Raw genomic sequence first — 17,314 nt, forward strand, 5'->3', positions numbered from 1 at the left:
CTCCTGGATAAACTAAACAGATGGGGCTTGTTTAGTTTGTCACTATAATGCAGGTTTTCCAAACCTGGAATCTTGTGGCTGTTTACTGAAACGCGGGGTGCCAGAACTGGGGGGATCGGGGGGGGGGGGCATGCCTGCCCACTTTTTTACATGGGCGTAGTTTGGGGACAGAAGGCCGCATTTCCCCCTCAAACTGAACAGTGTAAGTGCCAGAACAGATCCAACTAGACGCCCCCTCATTCAATAATGATTTCCCATTGAAAACTGCGTCTTGAGATTTATCAGTATGTCAATTTTTACCCATTTCATGTGGGCTGCATTGATCTTTTCAGAGTGCTAATTTTTTTTAATTGGGATGTTGTGTGGTACAAAAGTCTCATTGTATTATGTCAACAGAGTTACCTTTCTCAACATTGTGTATATACACAACAGTCAATGTTTTGAAATCATCAAAAAAAATGTCAAGTTTGTCTGACAAAACTTTACAACCTAATTCCCACAACTTTTGATGAGGAAAGCAACTTCAAGGAGACATGTATAGAAAATGCAAAGCTTTTATTCACCACATAAAAGGAAACAACTAAACAACAACAAAAATCTATATATTAGTGTAAAAATCTTTTTTTTTCTCTCTACTCGCCAAATATGTACAGATCCCGTTTCCAAATAACAATAGTAAAAAAGAAAAAAACTACCAAGATTAGCAAGGAATTTTTTTAAAAAATGAATAAAAAGCATTTGACAGGGTTGTGTGTGGGTGGAGAGAGACAAAAACATACACATCCGAATCATTAAATCTATATCACAGTCATCAATATTTACTCCTTGGAAACAAAAATATGACTGGGGATTTTGGAGAAATCTAAGGAAATTTAGTGCTCAAAGCTCATTCATTTCTCTGAGCACTTCACTCACCTTCACTTCCTTTGAGAAGCTCAGCTCAAGACTTCGCAAAGTGATTAGTGATTTCGCACCTTAAAGGCACTTGATTTTCCGAGAAGGCCCTTTAGCGTGGTGCCTCTTTCCCTCTACAAAAATGAATGCACCCTAAAACACTAGTCCCCGGTGAAAATCTCGCTCCCCCAGACTCTACAGTACGGCATCTACAATTCCTTCCTCCAAGTCTCAGGAGGAAGGAAAAATTAAATTACAAACAATGATGCCCAGATCCCCAGCTGGTATCAACCAGCAGTAGTTGCATTGAGGTTGATTGGCATCAGCTGGGGATCTGGCACTGTTAGAACAAACAGTGTCTCTTGCTTTGTTAGAGCAGACCACCGGGCCCCTCTAGACCAGTCTCCCTCCTCTGAGGGTGGCCTGGTTGCCTCCAGGCCATTTCATTGTTGTCCCGTACCTTTGCCCCACCCCTCCCTTCCCCTGTCCATGTCAGTAGCAACTCCTACATCCAGTGTTCAGTTCACCCCAGTGCCATGAGACCAAGGCATTATTTTTCCCCAGTGTTAGTCCAGTCCACGCAAAATAAAAATAATACAGAAGTCTGACCCCCAAAGCCAGTTCTGCCACATCCCCTTTGGAGTCAGCCCCACTGCAGGACGGCAGTGGGGAGGAAAGAAAAACCCTCCAAGGGATACAGAGGGGAAGAGTAAAAGGAGGAGTAAGGAGCAAGGAAGGGTAGATGGGGAAAAAGGGAGTGAGAGACATAGAGGGGATGAGAGATGGTGACAGAGAGAGTAGGGGATAGAAAGAGAGAGAGAGAGAGGGATATGGAGTGTGTGTGTGTGAGTGAGATAGAACGAAGAAAGGATGAATAGAAGAAGAAATAGATCAATAGAAAGGGTCAGGAATGCCTGGAGAGAGAAGTGAGCTAGCTAGCTAAAGTGGCAGGCAGGCTGGCCAGCCAGGGATGGACAGATTGAGGTAGGGCCAGACACAAGGACAGATGTCCCTTAAGACACCCCAGTAGAGAAGCTTCCAGTTCCCAAATCCAGCTCCCCACCCAAGCTCCTGCACAGACGACCCACAGCTGTAGCTGGAGAGATGCAGAATAGAAGCTGATGCCTGGGGGTCCGCATGGGCTGGCCCCCCCTCTGCTCAGCTTGGCTCACACCATATTGAGGGCGTCCTCAGACAGGAAGCGGTGGATGTGCTGGAAGGAGGGACGGTCCTTGGACTCGCGGACCCAGCAGCGCAGCATCACCTCATAGAGAGCCAGGGGGCAGGCAGGGGGCCGGGACAGGTATATCTGGGGGGCAGAGAAGGGTCAGTGGATGCCTATCCCACAAGCCAGCCAGCTGTCCCGCCCTGGTGCCAGATCAGAGCCGGCACCCCTGTGACATACTATACCTCCATATTCACCCCTTGTATATGGTTATGATATATTTTGTGCAAACTATGCCTTGTGAGGTATCATTTGAAAAGTCATAATTTGCTGAACATCATTGTCCCATTAAAAGCTGTGTGAGTCATTGTATACTGACTTATGAGATTTTGCTACATGTTTGTTACTGAAACATATTGTGAGTTTGGGGAACGCCCACGGACTAGCTCCTCAGAAATCACAAAGGACTGTAAACAAAGGCCTTGCACGTGACCCCAAATGTCACGAACCAGAAGGTACGAGCAAGAAATATACAATTCACCTGAGAGATGCTTTGAACCTCATGTACACAGGGGATTGCTTTGTCTACACCCCAGCAGGGCGGGTGGGGAGTGTTCCTCAAGGAGAGGAGGAGGGTATAAAATAAACGACAATGGCATCTGCATCACCATCTCAACACATGGACAGAAGATCGTTTGGAAGACAAAGAGAAGAATAATTGAACTGTGTGTTTGTGTGGGAGCAGGGAGAAGACTCACAGTTCTGGGGTGCTAGGCTGGGGCTGGGGGGATTTGTGGGTGTCTCCCTGTGTACCATTCATGAGTGGCTGGGAGAAGATTCGTGTAACTTTGCTAGGTGCGGCTTCCCATGCTGATGGCTGTGTGCGGGCAAAGTCTGGAGGGGCTCCCCTGAGCTAGGGAGCTAAGGGGGCGCAGTGATTCCACAGTCCAGGTTGTACCCTGGGGGATGTCATGACCCCCTAGAGGATACAGGCCCAATTCCCACTCCCTGAGCCACCTCTGGAGCCGGAGGGCCGCCAGTGCCCCCTAGAGGGGAAAGATCCCGTGTCCCATTCCCCTTCCCCCCTGAACCAGCCATTCCAATGCCAGGGGCCGGATGGGAACCAGCGTCCCTGGGGGGAGAATTGCCCTGTCTCCGGTACCTGCTCGCCCTGGTCCCGGAAGAACTGTCCGGCATTCTCGATGACCTGCTCGTCGGTGAGCTCGCTGTAGGGTTGCTCCTGACACAGCATCAGCACCTCCCAGAGTGTCACCCCGAAGGCCCAGACGTCGCTGGCCGTGGTGAACTTCCCCTGCATTGGGGGGCAGGGTTAGTGTGGGTGGGGGAGAGGGGAGAAACCCCAAGACAGAACCCTACCCCCCCCATCCCAGTCCTCTTTCCCCGCTCCCTCCTTCTGCCCCATCCTCCACTCCTTCTGCCCCGTTCCCTACCCAAATTCTCTCCACCTCGGAGCTGTAATGAGGCATTTTAGCGCCCAGGGTAAGCAAGCATATTTGTGCCCCCTAGAGGCGATGCATGGGGGGGCATGGAGGGTCATGTCCCCTGTCTCCCCCCCCCCCGCCCCAATATTTCTGCCATTTAGCACATAGGTTTTCAAACTGTGGGGAGCCCTTCCTCTCTGCCAGGGTGCACCCCACAGTTTAAAACAAATTACCTCCTGCCAGGAGCCAGTGGATTGGAAGCTGGAGGGAGCCGGCTCAGGCCCCTCTGCTCTCCTGCCACCTCTGCACACCCCATACCATTCACTCCCTTTCCCCCTCCACTTTCTCCCTCTCTTCCACCCTTTTCACCTTCTCTCCTTTCCACACTTCTCTTTCCCCCTCCCTTCCTCCTTCTCCCTTCCACACTCCCCCCTTTCCCTTTGCCCACTCCCTGTCCATTCCCCACTTCTACACTCCTCCCTTCTCCCCCCAGGCCCGGCCCCTCTCCCCAACAGGTCCTGCCTCCTCTCCCTAGGAGGATGCACTCCCAAGCCATCCAGCAAATGGGCCGCACACTGCAGCTCAGGATGCGGGCGTAGTCCTCCCTCCACTAGCCCCACCCCTTTCCCCAGGTCCCCCTCTCCACCAGACCCCACCTCCAGGGAGGGTCTCACCATGAGGATGCACTCCCAGGCCATCCAGCGGATGGGCAGCACGGCACGCCCCTGGATGCGGTAGTAGTCCCCCGAGTAGAGGTTGCGACTCATGCCGAAGTCGGCGATCTTGATGGTGAAGCCCTCCCCCACCAGGCAATTGCGCGTGGCCAGGTCCCGGTGCACAAAGTTGAGAGAGGCCAGAAACTTCATCCCCGAGGCAATCTGAGCCGCCACGTGGACCAGCGTGGGGTAGCTGAACAGAGGGGGAGGGGAGGTCAGAGAGATTCCCAGCATGCACTGGGGCAGCTGAGCAAAGGAGGAGGGGATGTCAGAGATATTCCCAGCATGCACCGAGGTAGAGAAAGGGAGGGAACATTAGATATTCCCAGCATGCACCGGGACCCCTGGATCCCACACCCTGAGCCCCACACCAGGGTGCAGGGTTGGCTGGGCTAGGCCTCCTTGGCCTGCCCGGGGGGCATGCGGTTGGTACCTGATGGTGGGGGCATCGCTGGTGCTGCCCCCCAGCTTGTCCTCCAGCTCGTGGCTGCTGAGAAACTGGTTGAGGTCCCCGTTCTCCATGTACTCGGTGATCATGCACAGGGGGTCGTCCCGCACGCACACGCCCAGCAGCCGCACGATGTTGGGGTCCTTCAGCCGTGACATGATCTTCACCTCCTTCAGGAAGTCATTCCTTGGGGGTGGGGGAAAAGGTCTCATCATGGTGCATTCACGAGGGAATAATCCACGGCTGTACAAGCATCCCCCTCGTGCAACGTTCTTGTGTTGCACAAGCATCCCTGTTGCACGCTCACAATGGGACAGCCTAAGGGGGCACAAGCTACCTTCTCGTGCACTCATGATGAGTGAGCCATGGTGAAACAATCATCTGTGTTGTGCAAAGGAAGGTCTCTGGTGACACACCTGTCTCCCCTGGTACAACAGGATGTTCTGAGTTTGCACGTGCATTCCCTTCTTGTGCACTCACAGTGGATGGTCCAAGGTGGAACAAGCATCCACCTCAGGCAATGGGATGTTCTGTGTTTGCACAACTGCCCCCCTTCCCCTGTGCACTCACAAAAGATGGTTTGAGGTCGCAGAAGCATCCTTCCTTGTGAATCAGGACATGCCATGTTTGCATATGTACCCTTCCTCGTGCACTCACAAGGGATGGCCTGAGGTCTCACAAGGAACTCTCCATGTACAGCAGGAGATACTGTGTCTCCACGATCACTCCCCCCGCGTGCAATGAGATGCTCAATATTTGCACAAGCATCGTCCCCCACCTCTCTCCCCCTCCCCCCGCACCCCTCGTGCACTCACCTGGCATTCTTGGTTGCATCAGAGCGCAGGATTTTCACGGCCACCAGCAGCGGGCGTCCCTTGCGCACGTTGAATGGGAACTCCAGAATGGGCAGATCCTGGGGACTTTCTATCTCACAGAGATGCACCTGGGAGGTAGGGGTAGGGTGGGCAGACAGCAGCAGCCAATCAATACCGGGCAGGGTCAGCCACATCACCCGCCCACTAATACACCCTCCCCTGGACTCAGCACGGCCTCCCAGATCCTTCTGCCTATAAAATAGTCCCCCCGCTTCCTCAGAGCAGAGAGAGGGATGGGGAAAGAGATGGAGGAAGGTGTGGAGGGGAAAACAGGTCTACAGAGAAAGACAGACAGAAGCAAAGGGGGGTTGGGAAAAGAGATAGACAGAAGGTGAGAGTGAAAGGGAGAGAGAGAAAATAAGAGACAAGGCTGGCTGGAGGGAGAACAGACAGATGGATAGAGAGAAAGAAGAATGAAGAAGGGAAGAGAATAAAATAATTAATTATCAAATAACATGAAAGGCTGAACCAAAGGAACGAACAAATGAAAGAACGAACAAAAGAATGGAGGAAAAAGAATGGAGGAACAAATGGATCAAAGAACGTATAAATGAATGCACAGACGAACAAACACAGGAAGAAACAAAAGAACAAATAAAAACTACTGACTGAAGGAAAGAATGAACAAATGAGTGAAGAAGAGAATGGAAGTACCAAGGGAAGAAGAAATGAACGAAAGGCTCAGGGGAGGACCAAAGGAATGAAGACTGGAAGAACGGATGAAAGCACAACGCGAAGGATGCAATGGGAGAATGAGCAGAAGTGAAAGCAGGCGGAGAGCTGGGATGGTGGACGGGGGCTAGGGACGGCCAGAGGGGCACATGAGATTCAGGGACCCACCTCTCCAAACTGCCCCTCCCCTAGCTTCTCCTTGAAGAGGAGACGCCCCCGGGGGAATTCCCCTAGGGCCATGTCCTTGCCGGCCAGCGCGTCCACGGCCACAGCGGGCACGGCGTAGGTGTTCCCGCCCGTCACCCCCTGCAGGTTGATAATGTCTGCCTCGGCGTAGTGCGGGACATTGTTCTGCGCCACGGCCTGGGCCCCGGCAGGGTCTGGTTCCATGTAGTCACCGCTGCAGGCTGCGGGGGGCAAAGAGACCGGGGGTTAGCGGGGACGTTCCTGTCAGCTGGGAGACCCTGATATGCCCCATCCAAGAGTTGGCTGCCTCTCAGTGATGGATGTGAGATCCCTGTATAAACAGCCACCCCACCCCAGAAGCAGCCGCATCTAAGCACCAGGCAAGGGATCCATGTATAGACAGCACCCCATTCCAGAGGCAGCTGCATGTCAGTGCCAGATGAGGGATCCATGTATAAACAGCACCCCACTCCAGAGGTGGCTGCCTCTCAGCACTGGGATCCCTGTATAAACAGCCACCCCACCCCAGAAGCAGCCGCAACTCAATGCCAGACAAGGGATCCATGTATGAACAGCTGCCCCAGCCCAGAAGCGGTTGCATATCAGGTGAGGGATCCTTCTGCAGCGTTGTTATGTGTGAACGTGCCCCGCCCCAGAGCCAGCTGCATCCTGGCACCAGGATGAGGAATCCTGCAGAGCTGAAGGTACAATGTTATCTCTTATCAAAGCCCCGACCCCTCCCGGTCCCATAAGCCAAAGCAGAGAGGTTCATGGGAGCAGAGGGCCACGGGTCAATGCCAACCTGGGTTATACATGCAGACAGGGTGGAAGGTCAGACAGGTGGGAAGCAGAGAGCGCCCCCTAGAGGGGGACGGAGGAATGCAGCCCATGAGCTGCTGCGCTCCCAGGTCGGGCCGCCAGGTGGCGCCCTCCTTACCATCTGTGTTGATTGGCTTAGCCCCGTCGGCTGGCGGGCGAGCGAGCCCTCCCATTGGTTGGGCGTATGTGGCCAGGAAGAGCCGATAGGCCGGGTTGTTGAGCAGCAGAGCTGTCGGGAGAAGGGGAGGTGGGGCGAGGATGGGAGGGAGAGACAAGCGGATGGATGAGAACAGACTGACAGACGCACACGAGAGGGGTGGGGCATGGGGAAGGGGGCGGGGCTGCATATGCTCCTCCCCTTTTAGCCCCCATCTTTCCCAAGACAATGGAAGGGAGATGAACATGCCTGACACATGAGGGTAATAAAGGCAGGCCCCTTCTTTGGGGCAATAGAACCCAGGAGTCCTGGCTCCCAGCCCCCTGGCTCTAACCACTAGACCCCACTTCCCTCCCAGAGCTGGGCATCAGTCACTCTCTGTGGCCATGAATGGGGGAGGACACACAGGATGAGATGGGAGGGGTAAACACAGCAGGATGGGGGAGGGGAGTCCCAAATCTGCAGCTGAGGGCGGAGGGGCAGCACCAGAGAAGGGGGCATGGGAGGAAGCCGTCTCCCCCTTCCATCTCTCTGCCCACCCCAGATTTTCCCCTCCTTTCATCTTTCCTTCCTGGCTTTCTCTGTCCCCCTTACTGCAGCCCTCCTGTTCTGTGCCATAGGCTTCCTTTCCTCCATCTGGCCCTTCCCCATTCACACTCTCCATGCCCCACTCTCTCTCTCGTTCCTGCTCTTTCTTCTTCCTCCACCCCCTGAAATCCCTGCATCTCTCCACCTCTCTGTCTCTGCCTTTCCTTCCCTCCCTGTCCTACCCACTTCTCTATTTCTCCCTCGATCCGTCAGTCAATCCATCTATTGCTTCATCCTTCCAACTGTCCATCTGTCTATATGTCCATCCATCCATCTCTCCATCCCTTCATCCACCTGTCCATCATCCAGCCCTCCACCTATTTATCCATCCATCCCTTCATCCACCTGTCAGTCCATCCATCCATCCGGTCATCATCCATCCATCCATCCACCTATTTGCCCATCCATCTATCCATCCCTTCATCCACCTGTCCATCATCCAGCCATCTATCTGTCTATTTGTCCAGCCATCTTTCCATCCCTTCATCCACCTGTCCATCATCATAGAATCATAGAATATCAGGGTTGGAAGGGACCTCAAGAGGTCATCTAGTCCAACCCCCTGCTCAAAGCAGGACCAATTCCCAACTAAATCATCCCAGCCAGGGCTTTGTCAAGCCAGGCCTTAAAAACCTCCAAGGAAGGAGACTCCACCACCTCCCTAGGTAACGCATTCCAGTGCTTCACGACCCTCCTAGTGAAATAGTGTTTCCTAATATCCAACCTAGACCTCCCCCACTGCAACTTGAGACCATTGCTCCTTGTTCTGTCATCTGCCACCACTGAGAACAGCCGAGCTCCATCCTCTTTGGAACCCCCTATCCATCCATCCATCCACCCACCCATTTATCCATCCATCCATCCTTTCATCCACCTGTCAGTCCATCCATCGATGTGGTCATCATCCATCCATCCACCTATTTGTCCATCCATCTATCAGTCCCTTCATCCACCTGGCCACCATCCAGCCATCTATCTGTCTATTTGTCTAGCCATCTATCTATCCCTTCATCCTCTTGTCAGTCTATCCATCCATCCACTCATATGGTCATCCATCTGCACATTTTCCCGTCTGTCCACCTATCCATCCACCTGTCAATCCATACAACCATCCGCCTGTCCGTCCATCCATCCAACCACCTACCCACCTGTCCATCTCTCCATCAATCCATTTGTCTGTCCATCCATCTGTCTATCTGCCTGTCAACCCATCCACCTCTTTCTCCCACCCCTTCCTTCTACCATCCTGTTCCACCCAGTCCCCTTGGCCTTGGCTCTCCATGCTTGGATGGATCCTTTCTCCCCACAGCATAGCTGGTGGGTCCCTCCGATCCCCTGCCCCTCACCGGAGTTCTCGGCACCATGGGGCAGCTCGGGCAATTTCATGCGGGCACGGCTGGGCTCCTGATACTCGGTCTCCCCCGAGTGGATGCGCTCGTAGCGATTCGAGTGGCGTTGGGAGCCCATCGTGTTGTTGATGACGATGGTGTCGCCCGGGACCGACAAGTGCACGGTCAGGTCGTCGTCGGAGATTCGCCGCTGGGCCTGAGAGGGGCGGCAGGGAGATCACACCAGCCCCTGCACTGACCACAATACCCCACTCTCTCCCCAAGGGTTAGGAATGAACCCAGGAGTCCGGGGGTCCCAGCCCCTGCTGCTGTAACCCACTAGACCCCAATCCCAACCTCCAGAGCTTGGCCAGAACCCAGGTGTTCTGATTCATGTCTGCCCCCCGAGATATAGAGCAGCACGCATGTTAAGGAATGTATAGGTATATGCTCTGTAATGCCACCCAATGGCAAATATAACACACACTCACATCCCTACACAGCTCTGCCAGTGCCCCTCAGTCCCGACCTGCAGCCCCCCTGGCCCCATCTCACTTACTTTCCCCAGGATCTTTTTCCAATATTGCCTCCAAAGTATGAGGAAGATGACGACCAATAGCAGCAGGATAATGGCCACCAGGCAGCCAATCAGAATGGAGGTATTGCTGTTATCATCCTTGGCGATTGGCTGGCCAGATTTAGAGTCTCCTTGGACCTCGAGGTCTGAAATGGACAGAGACAAGGAGAAGCTTTGGGACCAGCCTCGCAATGGGTGGATCCCAGGGAAGAAGGCCACAGTAACCCCATGCACTGTCCCACCCCTTGCCGAGTGGCTTACCCTGGAGTGTGAGGTTGGATGTGACCCCAGTGTCTCTGTGAAGGGTGGAGCCAGGGTCTTCCAGCACACGGGGGGCTGCAGCACCCCTGCCCGAGGGCCGGGGGCCAGCCATCGGGGGCCAGTGGCTTGTTCCAGAAACGGACCCGTCGTCCACCACATCTGGGGAAAGAGAAGCAGCGGATGAATGGAGGGCAAATGAAAGAATGAACTCAGCAACACACTCATTAAAGAATGAGAGGGGGGAAAAGAAGAACCAATGAGTTAATGAACAACAAGAACCAACTAATTAATGAGTGAGAGAACTAGCAAACGAAAGAACAAAAAAAAAGAGCTAACGAACCAACAAAACAACGCACGAATCAATGCAACCAACCAACTAACTAACCCACCAAACAGAGAACTAATCAACCACTAACCCACCAACCATCCAACCCACCACAAACGAACCAAAGTAAACAACACATTAAACAATGCAATAACCAACCAACCAAAGCACAAGCCAACCAACCATTTCATTAAGGAACAGACCAGCCAATGAACCCAACAAATGAACTAAACTAACCAGCCAACCAAGAAGCCAATCAATAAACTTACCAAACAGCTAACCAATGAACTAGCCGACCAACCAGCAAAATAAACCAGACAACCAATCAACCAGCAACAAGCCAACCAACCATCAGCCAGCCAACCTGCGAACTAACCAACTAATGAAGAAAAACACCAAAAAATTGACAAAGGAAAGACAAGCGCACGAAAGAACTGACTAATTAATGAAAGAATTAATTAAATAAATAATGAGGGAACCTACAAAAAAATTATCCAACGACCCTGAATGAACAAACGAGCTAACAACCTAATTGAGTAATGGATTAGCTAGCTAACGAGCGAAGGAACCCAACTCACCCGAGAGGAAGGCGATCTCACTGAAGAGCATCCAAGTGCCGGAGAAATGGAAGTGGCATTGCAGGAAACGCCCGAGGTGCCCCTCAAGGGGCACGGTGACTGACCGGGCACTGGGGTCCTTGACGTCCACAGCCAGCTCATGGGAGACAAGTTCGGGCTCCCAGGCCGTGGGGAGGCTGCGTTTGAACCTGCAATCCACCTGCCGGAATATGCTCACCCCCCGCGTGTGCATGTTATTGCAGTAGATCTGGGGGAAGAAGGAGGGTCAGCCGTGGAGAGGATGCCAGTGCCCCATAGAGGGCAAATTCCCCCATTCCCGCACCCTTGAGCCAGCCAGTACTTCCACCCTGGGGCTGGATGGGAGCCAGCACCCCCTAGAGGGGACAGGCCCCCTACCCCATTCCCCAGAACCAGACAGTCTTTGTCCTGGGTCCGGATGGTACCTTCATGTAAGTGAACACCCGCAGGCTGTCGAACTCAAACTCCATCTCCAGGTAGCCTTTGGGGAAGGAGTCATTTCTCCAGCCCACGTAGTCGTAGCCCGGCCAGACCCGCAGCTCCTTAGTCTGGGTGAAGTCATCCAGCCCCACCACGCCATCCGTCAGCTGCCCCAGCCCCCCGAACTGCAGCCTGCCAGGAGGAGACATAGCACCATGGACAGGGGTAATGCCAGCTCTCCACCCGCCCTGAGTCAGGTGCTGCACTGGGAGGGAGATGGCCCCAGGGGCCCCTCCAGACCCATAGGAGGGGCACTGGCTGGGACTTCTGGGTTCTTGCACTGGGGGAGTGAGATGGGGGAGACCAGTGTATCAGGCTGGTACACTGGGGAACAGGAACGGGAACCTACAGGAGAGGCCGATCCACCTGTCTTCCAGTCTATCCATCCACCCACCAGATTCCCCCCTTCCATCCATCTGCCCACCAGATCCATCAGATCTATCCATCTTCCAGTCTATCCATTCGCCTACCAGATCCATCCATCTTCTGGTTAATCCATCCGCCCACCAGATTCACCCACCCATCCATCCATCTACTCACCCACCAGATCCATCCATCTTTTGATCTATCCATCCATCCATCATCAGATCTATCTCTCCATTCATCTGTCAAACCATCTTCAGTTCTACCTTGTCAGATCCATCCATCCACTCATTCTCGGACCTACCTATCCATTTACTCACCCATTCTCAGATCTAGCTGAGGGGGAAGGGGATTGTTTAGGGGACTAGGCAGGGAGGTCAGGGACGGTGGAGTGTTTGTTTAGGAGTTGGGGGGGTTCACCAGGGTGGACATGGGGCTCAGGGGGATGGGGGCTAGGGGACAAGGGTGGCAGGGTCAGCAGAGAGTGGAGTAGGGTGTGGAGTAGGGTGGGGGACCGGGGCTGGGAGAAGGGTATGGGGGTGGTAAGAACTCACTTGCTGACACTGTAGCCGTCATAGGTGGAGTCGTTGAGGTAGACAGGCTCCGGCTGGAGGGCCATGGTCTGGCCCAGGGGGGCGGTATAGGACTGCAGCCCGTCTGCAGGAGGAGACACAGAGGGACGTGCATCAGCCTCCGGGACCCACACGATGGGGGGGAGGGTAGAGCGAAGTAGGGGGTGGGGGGGCCGGGAACCTCACCGCGCCAGATGCAGCCGTACAGCTCCACGCGGAGGCAGACGCTCATGACGCGGTCAGCGCGTGGGTAGAAGCGCACGTAGCGGGCGATGATGGGCGGCCCCAGGTCCTTCAGTACCACCTCGTTGGTGTTCTCGTTCCCAGATATCACCTGGGCAGGGAGGGGTTAATCACTCCCGGAGCCGGAGTCCCGCTCCTCGCGCCAGCCCCACCCACCCTGCTGGGACCTCCCCCACTGCCAGACATCACAGCCCTGGGCCCTATCACATCACAGCGCAACATCACAGGACACCATGGTGTTGCAACCCTTCTCCCCCCCATTTGATGTCATCTTTGTCTGATTGTGACATCACAGCCTAGAGTAATGTCATCACGCTCTTGCGGTAACCTTATGAGCCCTGTAACATTGTGACCCCCACCACCGGTGTCATCAGAGTCACATGGCATGAGGATGTCACAGGCAGGTGGGCAAAGACTATGTCTGAAGGGGCGATGACATCACAGAGATGACTGATGTCACAGGCAGTCGTGATGTCACACACAAGGGGCTGTGGTGTTACAGACAAGTCACGATGTCACAATGGGGTCATGATGTCAAAGTCGCATTGAGGAGACCTCACAGAGGGTCATGAGGTCACAGACAATCATGTCACGTGGAGCTGTGACATCACAGGGAGACAATTATGATGTCACAGGGGGTGGTGATGGAAGGGGGAAGTCCAGCATGACAGAGCCTCGGCATGAAACCTACCTTCCCTAACTCACCGCCCCCCACCCTACATTGCCCCCTCTCCTGCCACTGCCCCGTCCCCACACTCTAAACCCCCTCTTCCTCCATCCCTTCAACCACCCCCCGTCCCCAACTCCCTCCCCTTCCCCTCTGCTCCTCCCCCCACATCCTGCTGCCCCAGCGGTCTGTCCCCTTCCCCCCTCCCCGCGTCCTCCCTGTACCTCGTTGCCCCAGCGGTCCTTCCAGGCGAGCCAGTGCCGCCGGTCGCGGCTGTAGTGGAGGCGGTAGGTCCGGGCAAACTCCTTGCCGTGGCCCCCCGCGTGGCGGCCCTGGGTGCCCACCAGGGTCAGGAAGTGCAGGCGCCGCAGGTCGACCTCCAGGAACTCGGCATCGTTGGGATAAACGGGCCCCGCCGGGCACCACGCCCCGTCCCCGTCACTCGTGTCCAGCCTGCGCTCGAGGGAAGGGGGGACGGGACATGACACACACGGGGGGGTTAGCCCCAGTGTTATTGTAGGGTCTCTCGGAAATGCTGGGGCTGCCTGGGCAAGTTTGTTACTGTAGGGTCTCTCATAAGATCTGAAGGTGGGTTATTATTGTAGGGTCTCTCATAAGATTTGGGGCTGGGTTGTTATTGTGGGTTGCCTCGCAGTCCTACATAGGCCCATTTGTTATCATAGCATCTTTGATAAGGACCAGGGCTGCTTTGTTATTGTAGGGTCTCTCAGGAGATCTGGGGCTGGTTTGTTATTGTAGGGTCTCCCTGGAGGGCTGAGACTTATCATAGTGGGGGAGGGGGGGGGCTCTCACCGGCTGTGCTTGGCGGCCGTGGAGTCAGACCAGGCACTCGAGGCAGATAGATCCTCGTCAGGGATGGTTCGATCCTGCATGCCCAGCGCGTAGCGACACTTGGCTGCAGAGAGAGAGCGAATGGAGAGTGGCTCCTATACACCCCCTAGAGCCCATCCAGCCCCTATACACCCCCTAGAGCCCACCCAGCCCCTATAACCCATCCAGCCCCTATACACCCCCTATAGCCCACACAGCCCCTATAACCCATCCAGCCCCTATACACCCCCTATAACTCATCCAGCCCCTATACACCCCTATAGCCCACCCAGCCCCTATAACCCATCCAGCCCCTATACACCCCCTATAGCCCACCCAGTCACAACACAACCCTGATAGTCCACCTGGGCCCTATATACCCCCTATAGTCCACCAAGAACCTATACACCCTGATAGTCCACTTAGTCCCTCTAGCTCACCTGGCCCCAATACACCCCCTATAATCCCTATATACCCCCTATAGTCCCCCCAGCCCCAATAAATCCTAATAGCCCACCTGGGCCCGATACATCCCCTATAGCACACCTGGGCCCTATACATCCCCTATAGCCCACCCAGCCCCTATAAGCTCATCCATAGCTCGCCTGCCTCTATAACTCACCCAGCCCCTATATGTTCACTCTACCTGGCCCATATAGCGCATCCAGCCCCTATACACCTCACCAACGCCCCACACATGTCCCTATAAGGCAGCCATCTCCTCTACATTCCCCCCAGACCTTATTCATCACGTCCACATGACCCTATACCCCTCCTCCCACCCCATCCTCCAGTCCCCTTACCTACCCCCCTCCACTGCCCCCAGCCCTAGCCGTTCCCCCATAGCCCGAGGCAGAGACCGGGGGGGGGGGGGGGGGGAACGCTGCCCCCCCGGACCCCGGGGGCAGGGGGGTGATGGGTCTTCTAGCAGCGGGAGGGGGAGGAGAAAGGGGAAAGCCCCAATCCGGCCACCAGGGGGCGCCCCAGCCCCACACACAAGCCAAGCCACTTGGCCATGGCTCTGTCCTCCTGCTTTCACACTCACCTCAGCCCTCCCTTCCACACTCCCACCTCCCCTCCCCTCTCCCCCCTCCCCTGCCCTCCACACCCCCACTCACCCCTCCCCTCCCTTCCATACTCACCTCTTCCCCCTTCCCCACTCACCCCTCCCTTCCACATTCCTCCCTCCCCTGCCTTCCCCACACACCCCTTCCCTCCCCTCTCCCCCCTTCCCCACTCCCCTTCTTTCCTCACTCACCCCTCCCCTCCCTTCCCCACTCTCCCCTCCCCTGCCTTCCCACATTCCCCCCTCCCCCTCCCATCCCCACTCACCTCTCCCCTCCCCTCCCCTCCATTCCTGGCTCATGCAGCCCGTAGCCCCTTGCCCACCCACCCCTGCCCTGCCCCCTCTCCCGTCCAGGAGCACCCGACACCCCAGAACTACTCTCCTCGCCCGGGGCACAGCTGGAGGGGCAGGGAGGGACCTGAGTCTAGGCCGGGCGGGGGGGGCTCTCACCCATGCCCAGGGTGAGGAATTGGGGGGACACCCAGGGGGGCTGAGGAGCCGCAGGGCATTTCTCACTCTGTGTGTGTGACTGCCCCCTGCTGGTGGGAATCAGATCTGTTCTGTGCCTTAGTATGTACAGAGCATATTCGTGCGTGTGCATTAGCATGTACAGAACATACAGAGTCCTCCACACCCAGCACCCCCTCCCCTGCTCCTCCCCACCCCCTCCCCCCCCGCTCCCCCCTGCTCCCAACTCATCCCCCGCATCCAGCACCCCCTCCCCTGCTCACCCCCATCCCCCACCCCAATCCCCATCCCATTTCCCCCCCACCCTACTCCTCCTGCAGCACCCGTTCCCCAACCCATCCCCCATACCCAGCACCCCCTCTCCGGTGTCCCTCACATCCTCTGCGCCCTGCACCCCATCCCCCACTTGCACCCCATCCCCTGCTCCGCCTCATTCTTCCCTCTCCCTCCCATCAGCCACGCCTCTCCCCCCTCTGGCCTTTCCACTGTCGTTCAATCTTTCACCCCTCCGTTCTCTTATTGCTCCTTTCATCCCTTCGTTCACTCCTTCCTTCCTTCCTTCCTTCATTCTTCCATTTCTCCATCCCTGCTCCTCCCCCCATCCCCGCCACGGCACTAGCTGAACACAAGCCCCTTTGCACAAGCCCCCCTCCACACACAAACACAACCCCCCGCCCCCCTGGCCGGTTTCTCCTAGAGATACCTAGATCAAAGTGCCCCTCCAGTTCCGATGCCTGGACAGACGCCAAGAGGAAACTGCAAAGGATTATGGGTCTCATCGTGCTCCACCTGGTCTCAGCCCCTCAGGCCAGGTTAGGCTGGCAACAGGGTCTTCATGCCTGCAGAAAGGAGAAAGCCGGGTCAGTTCAGTGGGAACCGCTCACCCCGGCACCAAGATGCAGCCACCTCTGGGGCGGAACAGCTGGGTTACCCGCCACACAGCGATGCTGCTCCAGGATGGCTCGCCCGGCACTGAGATGCAGCTGCTTCTGGGGTGGGGCGACTGGGGAACAGCCACCCAGAACAGCCCGGCAAAGGGAAGGTTTGCCCAGAACTAAGATGCAGCCAGCTCTGGGCTGTGGCAGAGGGTCGGGGAAGCTGATGAATGGGATATCCTGCCCCTCCCCAGCTAGGGATGTTTCCTGCAGGTCCCCGCACTAGGAATCCCCAAGGGCTGAGTAACACACGCTGTGGAGCCAGGGCATCGCGGCTTCCTGCGATTGTCAGCACTTCCCCGGCACAACGACGGGCGGAGGAGTGAACAGGCAGCGGGATACACACACGTGCCTGCATGGACACCACTGCCCCCACCTTCCATTCACAGACACCACTGATCCCGCCCCCCATGCACAGACACCACTGACCCCCCAACACACACACATGCACGGACACCACTGCCTCCCCTCTCCCACATGAACTACTACATACACACCCACACACCCTGCTACACAACCCCCTACACACACACCCCAGCAGAGCTGTTTAGGACAGGAAGTGACTCCCAACTCCGCTTGGCACTGCGGGGAAGTTCCCGTGGATGAATGGGATCCTCACCCCCACTGGGATTTGACCAGG

The 17,314-nt window shown here is 55.7% G+C and overlaps 1 protein-coding gene across 2 annotated transcripts; it reads right to left on the reverse strand.

The window, feature by feature from the left end:
• Positions 1-538: 538 nt before the first annotated feature.
• On the reverse strand, positions 539-16,603 carry DDR1 (discoidin domain receptor tyrosine kinase 1). Of its 2 annotated transcripts, XM_034757548.1 has the most exons (17): positions 16,443-16,603; positions 14,188-14,290; positions 13,599-13,827; positions 12,651-12,798; positions 12,447-12,549; positions 11,475-11,661; positions 11,032-11,278; positions 10,129-10,287; positions 9,850-10,013; positions 9,309-9,507; positions 7,336-7,446; positions 6,381-6,619; positions 5,481-5,608; positions 4,651-4,851; positions 4,176-4,410; positions 3,222-3,371; positions 539-2,203 (listed from the first exon to the last, which is right to left on the reverse strand). In XM_034757548.1, exons 1-17 carry the CDS (start codon positions 16,516-16,518, stop codon positions 2,063-2,065), a joined length of 2,820 nt encoding a protein of 939 aa, XP_034613439.1. In that variant the 5' UTR covers positions 16,519-16,603; the 3' UTR covers positions 539-2,062. The 2 variants fall into 2 exon arrangements, with proteins under 2 accessions (XP_034613439.1, XP_034613440.1); XM_034757549.1 differs by lacking the exon at positions 7,336-7,446 and having other exon boundaries at positions 16,443-16,601.
• Positions 16,604-17,314: the final 711 nt, after the last annotated feature.

This window comes from Trachemys scripta, unplaced genomic scaffold (assembly GCF_013100865.1).
Source record: "Trachemys scripta elegans isolate TJP31775 unplaced genomic scaffold, CAS_Tse_1.0 scaffold_28, whole genome shotgun sequence".
NCBI classification, from domain to species: Eukaryota; Metazoa; Chordata; order Testudines; family Emydidae; genus Trachemys; species Trachemys scripta.